We start from the raw sequence: 12,613 nt of genomic DNA on the forward strand, positions 1-12,613 counted from the left end.
TGAAGTGGGTGAGTGTACTGACAGCTGAATGACAATGGTAAATGGTAAATGGACTGCACTTATGTAGTGCCTTTCTAGTCTTCTGACCACTCAAAGCGCTTTGCACCACATGCCACATTCACCGATTCTCATTCAGACATTGATGGCAAAGGCTCATGACAACAGAACTAATTCATTTTGGGGTTCAGTATCTGGCTCGTGCTCCGGGGGGAGTCGGAGATTCTTCTTATCATTGGACAACACGCTATACCACCTGACCCACAGCCACAACCTTCACTAACATCTTATATAATGGCGGTCAGTTAGTCAAGAGCATCGGACCACCACTCTCCTCTCTGTCAATCTGTCCAAGGTCACAGTTGTCTGAAACCCACTCTCCCCTTTTCAACTTCCTCCAGCCTTCACTTGAGCCCTTTTCAGACATGGAATCTGGAAGATTGCTGACTTTATCTGCAGGTTCAAGTGATGGCATTTTGTCATTCATGCAAAAGTGACTTTCACATTTCTGTTCTTACAGCTTAATTTCTTCAAAACAGCCCATTTATGGAAAAAGCTGCTTAGTAGCAGCAGGCTGCATCACTGATGGATTTTTTCGCTCATGGCGGTCATGTATCAGTTTTAGCATCTAAAATTATTAGAGTGAATTCTGCTGCCTGTTTTGAAGCATCCGACTGTGGAAAAGCATTGCATGACATTATGTTGATTTAATTCCTATTAACTCACATCCTGATGTAAAGTGTTTTGCTGGATATTCATTTATTGATCCACACAGCTGGCATGAAAGAACACTGGAAATATATAGAGTGTTTGTGCTGGTCAGATTATTGCTGAGGTTATAGTGTTTTTAATCTCTTTTGCACCAGTCACAACACAAGGGGAAAATAGTGGAGTAGAGTTTGGGCATTAGAGATGATCACTGACATTACACATTTATTACAGTGATCTTAGTGATATTTAACCTAAATCCAACCTAAATTGACGTCTTGACTTTTATGTAAAAGTGTTCAGGGCTGTTATGTTGAGACCATAATTTAAATTGCTGTCAGATAAAGGCAACGGGGTGCAAGTCTCAAATGGGATTTTTATTGTTGCTTGTCATAAACTGGAGGAGTCACTCAAGACTGGAACCAGGAGCTAAAGCAATGACTAGAGCTGCAAGTAACAATGGTTTTTATCATCTCTTATTTTCTTGATACATTTTTTGTTCAATAAGATTAAGAATAGTGAAAATGCTCTTTATAATTTCTCATAATCCAATGTGAAAGAGCACCAATAACCTTAAAACAACTGCAGCATTTTTGGCTTTTTCAGATGTCGAGTACAAATTCTACAAATTGATTTGTACAATAACTCACAGCCCACACCCACAGTATGACTACTTCTTTGTTTGTGTAACTTTCTGTGTGCATTCTTCTGTGAATCACTCACATAATCACTTGTACATTTTTAAAAGAAGTTAGATTCAAATAAGGTTAATATTTACTAAACCAAATATCATGATAATCACTGCTCCAGTAATAGAGCATGGTGGTGTTCATGCCTGATTGCTGTACAAACAGCATGAGAGCAAGAGCATGCTGTAATTCACCCTGAAGCTACGCTTCACCCAAAACGGTTTCTTTTTTTTCTTAACCATGCTCCACAACCTTTTTAAAGCCACCACTAAAGTTTAGAGGTGGAGAGTGTTTGAAAAGATTTTGAGGGGAGGCTTTAACCTCCTGCAGCCTGTCACCAAATCTGGCTCCTAAAACCCTTAAAGTAGCCGGCTAATCTCCTTGTAGAGTTGATTGACTTTGGATCAGTTGTGACCTCCAAACTGTTGCTGTTGTTGTTGTTATAGTAACACACAGACTCACACAGGGTTTTTGACATTTTCTCTCAACAGACTGTACATTAATGATAATGTAATTCCTGCTGTGTGCTTTCTTGTGCCTAATGTACGTGAGTAGTATTCTGTATCTTGAGAGTCCAAAATCAAACAACAGCTTGGTGAAAAGAGGGGCTTAAAAGCCTTAGGAGGGATTCAATTCAAGTAAATTGTAACAATATTTCGTGTGTGTTATATTGTCTTTATTTAACAGCTGTCTGTGCTCTGGCAAAGAGAGCTCAGAGGAAACGGTGAGAGGGACAGATTTAGGAGAAAAAAAGAGAAATTTGTGTCTTTTTCTTTAACTTACAACTAATGTGTCATAAGGCAGAATAATCGTTAGTGGAGGGTCTTACTTTTTCTATTCAGAATTCAGATAAAGTCAGCTGCACTGACCATTGCAGAGTTACATACATTCAAAATTAAAGATGACAGGAGTACATCGGTTTCAGGGGCGATCAAATCTTTTCTAAACCCTGCCTGGCTCCTCAGTACTAAACGCTGATCAGAAGAATCCAAAATCTTGTACCTGTAAGGCCTCGAGAGAGCACTGAGCTTTCCTTTTATCACATTGAATTTGATGCATCACAACTGACTCCATGTAGAAACTTTCAGTTAACAGTACTCTAGGAAGATCATTTTGTTTTGGTTAAGCAGCTCTTGTTCAGTGAATCAGCTTAATTCTGAATGCTTTTAAAACACACAAACACAGGCAAACACCAACACACTCTGCTTTATCAACAGTTTCGGGACCACTGTTGGGTCGGCGCTGTGAACGACGCCTACCGCCATCTGTCACAAGCTGTAGCTTAGAGCCACATTTTAACAACCAGGCAGAACGTTCAATGCCACTAAGCTCCAGAAGTACTCGTTGATGGGAGGACTCGACAGGTGGAGAGAGAGAAGAGGAGGAGGTGAGGATAAGGGTCAAATAAAGAAAGAGGAAAAGTGTGTGGGGAAGGTCAGTCTCATAATATGCACAGCTCTTATCCGGTCTGAAGCAATGGGAGTTTGACATTTAGAGGACGGGATATGTTCATGACGGTGACTCAGGGTGCTGTTATACTTAAGTATGAACCTGGTTTTTAGAAGTTATTCTGACATCAGGCAGGGAAAAGCATGTTAGTGTGTTATCATTTAAACTTGAATAACCTCATTGCATGTCCACACCAGGTCATGACAGACAGCTGTTATGTTTCTTTTGTAAATGTACATATGCCTGCCATTACTCCCTCTTTTCTTTACAGCAAGAGTTTAACTCTTCTCAAGGACCCTTTTTTTTATTTATTTAAAGACAAGAAACAAAATCAAACTCAGCTGTTAAACCAACGGGTCCTTAAAGTGATCAGTAACAATGCATATTTGAATATCTATAGTTCCGTGGCCACCAGGCAAACTCCATCTGCTGTTGAAGATCATCTGATATAATCAAAATCTTCAGAACAGCTACTAAATGACTTTCTTGACTTTCCATGGTCAAGAATGAACTTTTAAACTCAACCGATGAATCAACTTCCAAGAAGGTTCATATTTGCACACTGGAGATAAAACAACAAGACAAAATGCCAAAGAATTACTGTGGTTGAATCTGACAGTAGAAACAGAGACTATGTAAAAGTTGAAATAAAAGTATATATTCTGTGTGGGAGTTTACATTAGTGTGGGAGGATGGAAGAGCATGTGAAGAGAAAAGATTTCAAAAAGAGCCTTTCTATCGGCTTGTGAAGATCAGGCAGCAGTATGAGCAACTTTGGTATTCAGAGCTCCTATTTCACCCACACTGATGCTACAAGCAGCCGTGAACCCAAGTCAAGCTTCACACCCTCTTCCCTAAATCACTGTGTACCTGCAGGATGAGAACGAAGTAGTCGACAGGCTTGCCCCTCTGGTAGACGTAGTGATGGGACGAGCGCTTGTCGCTTTCGTTGAACTTGATCTCCTGGATCACATCGGGGTGACGCAGGATCCGCAGCAGCACCTTGTCTGAGATCTGAGACTGGCTGAACAAGCTCACCTCTGCAGGAAGACCGGAGGAAGAGACGTAAATAGTTTTACTTTTAGAACGTTATAACATTGACCATAATACATTTCTGGATATTAATATAGTTAAATACACACAGAGGTATTAAAAAAAAATCTAGAGATGCATCAACATAATTGAGTAGCAGGTCTTCTTACTGTAAACTAATTTACTGACATCACTGATACAGGTGCTTATTGAATTAGTCACTCGTGCTTTTGCTTTTAGTAAAACATGACAATAAGTTACATAATCGGTTAATATTAATAATAAACTTTGCTTTGACAACCTGAATTAATTAAAAGGATAACAAGTATCAAGTGATGGAGTAGAATTGAAAAGTACATTAAGCCTCTTTAAGTGACATAAACGGAGATTAGATTAATTAGTATTAATCAGGGCTCCCAAATGCATTCAAATGAAGATTAGTATTATTTTATTAGTTATTTCTTATATTCTGATATTGTGGTTTGCTTAAGTGTGAGACTCATGCTTGGTCTTTAAATGTTTGTAGTGGACATCAGTGAATACTTACGTATTTTTGTGTTAATACTGTATCTATTTGTTCATTTTCTTTGTCTATTGTTGCATATGTTTATGCTAATTTTTACTTTATTTAAAGCATTTTGAAATGCCTTTATGGAAGAAAGAATAATAAATATTCTTTGTTTTATTGGTATTTCTTTCTTTTTGTTTGTTCTTTTTGGTGACCTGAAAAAAGTGGGCTCTTATTGTGTGTTCACTGGCACATTTACAGTGATTTTGGTTAATGTGCATTGTCACTGTGAAAAATATAACTGTTGAAAAGTATTTGGTTTACGTGCATTCACCAACTGTCATAGGCCAGGCTGTTGCAATCAGAGCTCCACCATAAGTGCCTTCGACCCCACCCAAACTGAGAACAAAGAAACAGTGCAGTCTGCAAACAAAGCCCATGCAATACACAGTGAGAGGTGAGGCATATATATGACCAATGTTCACATTCATACTCTAAAGGGCAAACAAACTCCTTTCACCCTGGTTTACATATTAAATCGACAAGTTTGTCTGGTTTACTCAAAAAGGAAAAAAAGAACAGTGAGTTCCTTCAGTGGCTCTGATGAAATGTTACATTATTTTTTTGTATGATTTTCAAGTCAGCCAGTACATTTTATGGAGGAGATTAGCTCCCTAGAGAAGCAAAGGGCTTAAGTCAAGTTAAGTCTATGTATTTTATATCTTCCTGGTTTGTTATTGTTTTTTTCCTCAGTTCAAAAAAAATTAATCTACAGACTGGCAGAGCTTGCTGTTGTCAAATACACAAGTCATTAAACTCTTGTAATGAATCATTACATTATGGTGTTGTAATGCATTTTAAATATTCCTCATCTGGAATACATCTCTCAGTGATACTCTCCATAACAATGTCAATGGAGATCAAGCACAGCCTAAAAAGAGCTTGATAATGACCAGTAATGTGAACAGGAACAAGATAAGGAACCAGGAAACGCTAACGTCTTGGACCGAAAGCAAAACCTCTAAAAAATTAAAAATAAAAGTCCTGGGTAATAAATTAAGAAAAAAAAAAAAACAACATCCTGAGAAAGAAAACAGAAACACACCAACATTATGCCTGCAGAGGAGCAGACCCTGGTTGGCTCATGTGTCTGTGTGAGACGAGGAAGTGCTACATCATGCTAGCAGCAGCTAGCGCTAACTGTTTCTGGCAGAGCGTATCAGCTAACGCTCACTAACCGGACCCACTGCAACACGTTCTCAAGTGATTTGTAGCAGTGGCAAGTCATCGCATCCAGCTGGCCAAAGTCCAGTCTTCTTGTGGTTGTAAGCACAGGCAGGCACACTGCTTAGACCAAGTAAATAAACACATTTAAACCTCGTCCCAGCATGTATGGACCTGCCTTGCTAGTCAGATGGCAGATGGATGACAGAAACCGTCACATCCCTGACAACATGAGGATATTCATGCTGTGGTTACATATCGAAGACATGGTGTAAGTTCACATGTTTAGTTAACAAGTTATAAATGATCTACTGGCTGTGTTTAGGTGATACTGTGATGAGTGATTGTGTGTCTGTGTGTGCATGCTTGCATCAGTCCATTCCCCACCTGTAGCCAGGAAGCGATGGGCGGCCAGCAGCAGCTGAGGAGAGACCTTCACTTTTGATTCGCTCTCGTGTTTGAAGGCAGAGAAGTCTCTCTTATTCTTATTAGGTGCCACCTTTTCCCTGTGGCGGTTATCAGCTGTGAAGTTACACACACACAGCAGACAAAGTTATGTATTTAAAAAAATTACAATTAAAATCATCCCAACTTAAAGTTATATCAATGTCTAAATACCTGAAAATAGTCTGTTTACATTTATCTCAAAGAGAGAACAACAACAAACTAGATATGAATAATAAAGTAATTAAGTAAGATTGAGATGAAAACAGCTGGCAGTAAAGACAAGCTGAGTGGTAAATCAATGAATAACTAACATTTTACACAAAAGCAAGGCCAAACTTACTGTAAAGGTCTGATTCGTCCAGAATCTCTGATTTTATTATCTCCTCGATCACGTCTTCAAGGGTGACTAACCCCAACACCTCGTAGAAAGGATCTCCCTCCCCCTCGTTGTTCACCTTCTGGACAATGGCCAGGTGGGATTTTCCTAAGTGGAAGAGAGAGAACCATGAGTGGTACTTTCAGCTGATCAATTCATCCATTTAACAAGGCCTTTCCATCAAGTACACAAGACGAAATGTTTTCTGAGATAGGAAATGCATTTAACTGTATTTATTAGACCATATGGACACATGCAGTACAATTTGTTGAGAAACATTCAATGAAATAATGAATGAAACCACACAGCGGAGCTTCAGATGTTGCCATTATGTCTCTATTCTAATAGGATTAACACTGTCACCTAAAACCGAGAAATGTGGTTATAGATACTTGTTGTTTCATGATAACAAGTAAAGCACATCTACCAACAATGACATCTATTAAACAAATCAGAAGAGAACGGTGTTTCTTTCTATGAACAGATAAAGACCAATGTAAAGCTGGATGCTTTGATTTGGCTCCTGAAATTTGTTGCACCAATGCTACCGCTAACTGAGCTACAGCTATTATGAACAGAATACCAAGTGACAATGTTATATCAACATCACAGTCATGTCTTGCTCATGATGGGATGTATGGTAAAAGCTTTCTTTAGGTGCTTGTGAGCCCTCACTGTAGTCAAAATATTATTGTCTTTGCTATTTATTTATTGTTATTGTGCTATACCTGTAGAGTTACTTGGTCATAGCCACATGTCACAGAACTCATGACTGAGGCCAGGTATGTACACTCCAACATACAAACCTGGTCGAGCCCATCAATCATGACAAACAATCATATCATGATAGATTCCTATCCGATGGGAGCACATTAACTCATCGGCCCACTCCCTCTCCTTGTACCACTAATAGCCTGTTAATGTGTACAGGTCGTTACAGCTGGGGTTGGGTCTGGACTTTGGCCACGAGCGTTTCTATACAACACGAAAACACACATGTACACCAAGACACACACACACACACACAGACACCCTGCTTCAAATGACACTCTGTTCAAAGAGCACATGGACGCTGGACAGCTGCAGATTCTCAGCCCTGGTGATGCTCTGAATTATTAATTCCATTGCCAGGATATCTGGGGGTTGGTCCCCGGATGGATGATAATTTCCTCCCCCCGGCCCAGGCAAACATACAGTGCGGGAATGGGAACAGACATGAAAGCAACTGGTTTAAACCACCCTCTGTCTCACACATCCATGCACACACACACCATTAAGAGTTTGGATTTGAACAGCAGGCCAGCTAAGGCAGAGTGAGACAATTTGATTCCCAAATATAGGAGTAGCAATCTTCATTGTCAGTCACAACAGCACCTTTAAGAGCATCTGCTGTACGACACAGACACTTTGTATTCTCATCATCCCAAAAACCACTAGCGATCAAGTCTCAATAAAGGATAAAACGAGAGAAGACATGGTAGAGAGAGAGGGGGAAATCAAAAAGGTCCAACGACTGCCTCTGTTTCCAAACAGAGAGCAGCAGATCAATGGGATTTACAAAGAGCTCCTATGACCAGCAATTATAAAGAAGACCAAAGGCTATAAGTGTTTTGTCTGTGTGTGTGTGTGTGTGTGTGTGTGTGTGTGTGTCCTTGATGTCTGCCTGCATGTCCCAGCAAAGTGGGCGCTGCTGGCACGATGACACAAACACACTCCACACATTCTCAGCTTTGACCTTGCTTGGTTTCACTACATGAATAGAGCAGGGGGACATTGAGGAATCTATTTCCAACAAGTCCGGCTTTAGTGTGGGAGCCTGTGATGTCGTGAGATGTCAGGGTGGGCGGGTGATGTACTGTATATTTTGTCTGGACGCTCGTCTTGAAAAGAGGAAGCGAGGCTGGATGGCATTGCTGGCTAAGTAACAAGTTAAAAAAATGGCCCAAACTGTTCCAATCATGGCATAAAGTTTATTTATCCATTTTTTAACCTTTTAGTTAGCTTATTCTGTCTGACAAAAAGTCAAAAAGGTGTTACATTTACAACAAAAACTGTGAACAGCTTAAGTTTTTACTAAATGAATGACGTGTACGATCTAACTCATCATTCAAGCCAAACATGGTAGACTACATTTAAAGAGCTCATATGGAGCAACATGAGATTCAACTAATTTCTCAACACATATCAACAAGTAAAGACAAGAAGTCAGGGATCCAACCGGGAGGTCACTTCCTGTCATTTTGAACCGCCGTGCATCCTAGTGACGTCATGTAGATTCACTAAACTCCGAAAGCCACCAAATCTGTTATCTGCTACCTCTTTCTTCCTTATTGGCGAACAAAAAAGTCAGGTAGCAGTTTCTCATTTATAGCCGCTGCTGACTGTCACTTCTCCAGTTACAGTGACCTGCTGGAGCTGCGGGTCATATTAGCTGTCCCTAATTAACATCTACTCCATGAGTAACGTGATGACAGGCTGTTGTCAGGAGTATGCATTTATCTAGCCACTGTTTGTGTTTTATAGTTCCAGCAATACACACAGATTTTATACCTCTTATAATCAAACGATCGCTTCTCGTCAGTTTCAGGAGTTATATTCTCCCAGTTAACCTTCATAACATATCAATAATTTAAGCTGTTCAACATAATAGTGTCACAGCTACGGCTGTTATTTTAATGTACCAGATGCATACAGTATGTAGTCAACATTGCATATCTTCTGCTACTATAGATATAATAATGTAGCCTTTACTGAGCATCTCTGTCACAAACATTTCTCACAGGATAAATTAAGACCTCATGGTCAGCTGTGTCATTTAGGTAAACATAAGTACTGGATCGGGACCTTGTTAATTGTGACATGTATTTAAGTGCATGCATCTACAGCAATGCACTTCAGTGGTGCAACACCCTCGGGATGTGCTGTGCAGCGTTGCATCATTTGACACATGTAGCACGCACACGGTCCTGCAGACAGTACTAGTCAAGGTTCATGGAGTAAATGTGATTAAATTGGTGATATTCAGGAGCAATGATGCGTGTCGACACTAGGATGGTGGCATTTCCTGTCGTAATGATGTGCATCAATACGCCTAAACAATAAATGCCACTAGTGTGTGTTGCCCTTAATGCTGCACTAGTGAGGGTAACTGAAGTCCTAATAATGACATCATACATTTATGAACAGTCCTATCTTTTTTACTCTCATATCAAACCAGACTGTCCCTCTCTAGATACTTTGTTTATTTTTACTTACTGTGTCATCTCCCACCCCCAAAATCCTGTTTCATCAGAATGACATCACATAAGGGGGGGATATAATTTCAATGGGACCTTTAAGGTGTGATTTTACCATGATGGAGAGTATTAGTCAACAGTGTCCCACGGTAAAAAAGCCTCGGAGCACATTCATTAGCTGATCGTTGTTCATTCCAGGCAAAATCACTGTAGCAACGAAAATAGAGACATCATGTAATGGAAAACGCAGTGAGTGAGTGGTGTGTGTGTGTGTGTGTGTGTGTGTGTGTGTGTGTGTGTGTGTGAGAGACCTCTGCCTGTGGTGCTGAGTCAATATTTCAGAGGAAGTAGGACCCCGGGGGACATACTTACCCCCAGTTACTGGAGAGTCACTTCAGCGTCTATTGACTCCTTCAGAGCGCACACACACACACACACACACACACACACACACACACACACACACACACACACACACACACACACACACACACACACACACACACACACACACACACACACACACACACACACACACACACACACACACACACACACACACACACACACACACACACACACGGACGTCCAGCCAAGCACATGCTGCTTCATTCAGTCAGTGTATGACCTGTGTCAGCTGTGTCTACAATTAAAAAAAAAAACACAAAGTCACCCAGCTCCTGTGTGTTTGTAGCTGCTGACTTTGAGGCGAGATGCGAGTTTGTCAGTGCAGCATGCTCACCTCAGGCTCACACAGAAATACAAACAGCTGTCACTTATCAAACTGAGAATCTAACGTGACAAGAGTGTTTTTTGGTAAAAATCCTTCCCTCTACCGCTCATCCTTTCTACAGGCTGTGAGCTGAGGTGGCAGTGATTGCCGTCAGTGCTCCTTGACTTTGTAAAATGTTTAGACTGGTCACCTCTGAAGTCACTCATGAGGACTCGCATTTTTTTATATAAACCTTCAGTGTACTAACCATTTATTAACGGCTCTAAACTTATATGTATGTGTGTGTGTCTGTGTTTGAGCCTCAGGAGCAACTGGGGTTTAGTATATTGCTCAAGGACACTTCAATATCTAGACAGGAAAAGGCGGGGATCAAATCATCAAACTTGCAATTAATAGATGAAGATGATGATTACCTTCTCAGCCAAACCCCAAAGTTGATAAGGTAATCAGGTCATGTCAGACTGATTACAGGAACTGAAACTACAAACAGAAAAATAAAAATAAATTCTAAACTATGAAAGGCAGCATCTTGCTGGACCAGTACATGATCTCCTTGACTCCTACGTACTTACACAGAGTACATATATTTGGAGCCAGAGTAAGATGCTAGATTTAGTTCAGCATTTATTATTGCAATCCACCATGTTATTATTGTCATCATTTGGAGCTTCTGTTAACTTTTATAATGGGTGAACACTGAACTGTAGATAGATACATTACGCTATTGTTTTTTTGTTTTTTTTAAAGATTACTGCAGGCATTATGTGCTTCAACCAAATCAACCACAGATTTTATCTAAAGAACACACACAGCAAACTGAGAGCAGAGGAAGAAGAACAATTTGCTAAAACAGGAACCGAGAAACACATTGACCTTTGTCAACACTAAACTCTTCTGGCTGCAGTTTTTGACTTCACATTACACAACATTAACAAACAAATGAACCACACCTTTCCACACATAAACCTCAACATTTCAGGGTTCAGTCTTCTGGGTTCTCACAGGTTATAATATGAGAAGATTTGTTTTGCTTCTCCCTTTTAAATGAACATTAATTGAGCTGAATCCGCCCATCACCGGTCTTTGCCCAGCGGGACGGGTGACCTTCCAGTCTATTTCTCTGCCCTCTGGCTCTTCCGTCACCAGCCTGTGAGCCGGCCTGTTTGTTGACATGAAACATCGGCGACAAAAGGACAAGGGGGAGTGCGACGAGTCTGTATGGGAAAGGAATGCCACACACATACCGCCCACGCGCAAAATACAACTGGCCGGCCACATATCAGCAGCACCGACCACTGCCACCGACTGCAAAACATGCACGCTGTAAGGGGATGAAACAAAAATGCATGGCTGCAAATATGCACACTCATACACACACACAAACACAGACACTAAATATAGTATACACATACACAAAGTCTTGTTGTGTGGGACAGGTCAAGCTCTTCTGTTTTTCCAGCTAACAGTGCGGCCCTGTGTATATAGAGGTACTCTGACCTTAAGGGACAGAAGGGCTGGAATTGTTATATTTTGCTTTGTATATTAATTACTGGTTGTTTCAGAAGCAAAACTACTTTACTGCAACTCATGTCAACATACTTACTCCTTTGCCATGTTAAGTTAGGTTCAGATTTACAGTAGCACTGCATGAAAAGTAAAAACCTGTGAGGGTTCATTGGTGTGGATGCTGCCAAAGAGCATCAGTGAGGAGATTAAATACATAAACCATAAAGTCCAAGTTTGAAGGTTTATCAGACAGTTTAACTACCTTTGAGTCAGGATTTTACAGCTCTAGGAAGTTATTATAGCACCAATCTAGGGCTGCAACTGAAGCTCATTTTCATTATCAAAAATCTGTTGATTACATTACATGTCGATTGATTAATTGATTAGTCTATTAAATGGCCATCAAAGTTTCCAAGAGCCCAAGGTGACTTCTTTGAATGTCTCGTTTTGTCCGACCTACAGTCCAAAAACTTAAAGATATTCAGTTAACAATGATACAGAACAGCAAATGCTTACATTGGAGAAAAAGTATGGTTTGCTACATATTTGGTAATAAAAAACAAAACAAGGATTAATCAATTATTAAAATAGTTGCCAAATAATTTTCTTTTAATCAACAGATTAATGAAGTTCTTACTTTAGAACAAGCAATTAATTGAGATATAATTGTGTATTAGTTAGTAATCATAAAAATAAGTGTTAGTAGCA

The 12,613-nt window shown here is 40.0% G+C and overlaps 1 protein-coding gene across 3 annotated transcripts in view; it reads right to left on the bottom strand.

Annotated features, from left to right (window-relative positions):
- LOC127376701 (metal transporter CNNM4) overlaps window positions 1–12,613 on the bottom strand; it is a 45,321-nt gene that overhangs the window by 22,910 nt on the left and 9,798 nt on the right. For all 3 annotated transcript variants that reach the window (XM_051423830.1, XM_051423831.1, XM_051423832.1), the window contains exons 2-4: window positions 6,395–6,538; window positions 5,995–6,129; window positions 3,714–3,883 (exon numbers count right to left, since the gene is read on the bottom strand). In XM_051423830.1, coding sequence (XP_051279790.1) covers window positions 3,714–3,883; window positions 5,995–6,129; window positions 6,395–6,538 — 449 coding nt within the window. The remainder of the gene's footprint in view (window positions 1–3,713; window positions 3,884–5,994; window positions 6,130–6,394; window positions 6,539–12,613) is intronic.

Source organism: Dicentrarchus labrax, unplaced genomic scaffold, assembly GCF_905237075.1.
Source record: "Dicentrarchus labrax unplaced genomic scaffold, dlabrax2021, whole genome shotgun sequence".
NCBI classification, from domain to species: Eukaryota; Metazoa; Chordata; class Actinopteri; family Moronidae; genus Dicentrarchus; species Dicentrarchus labrax.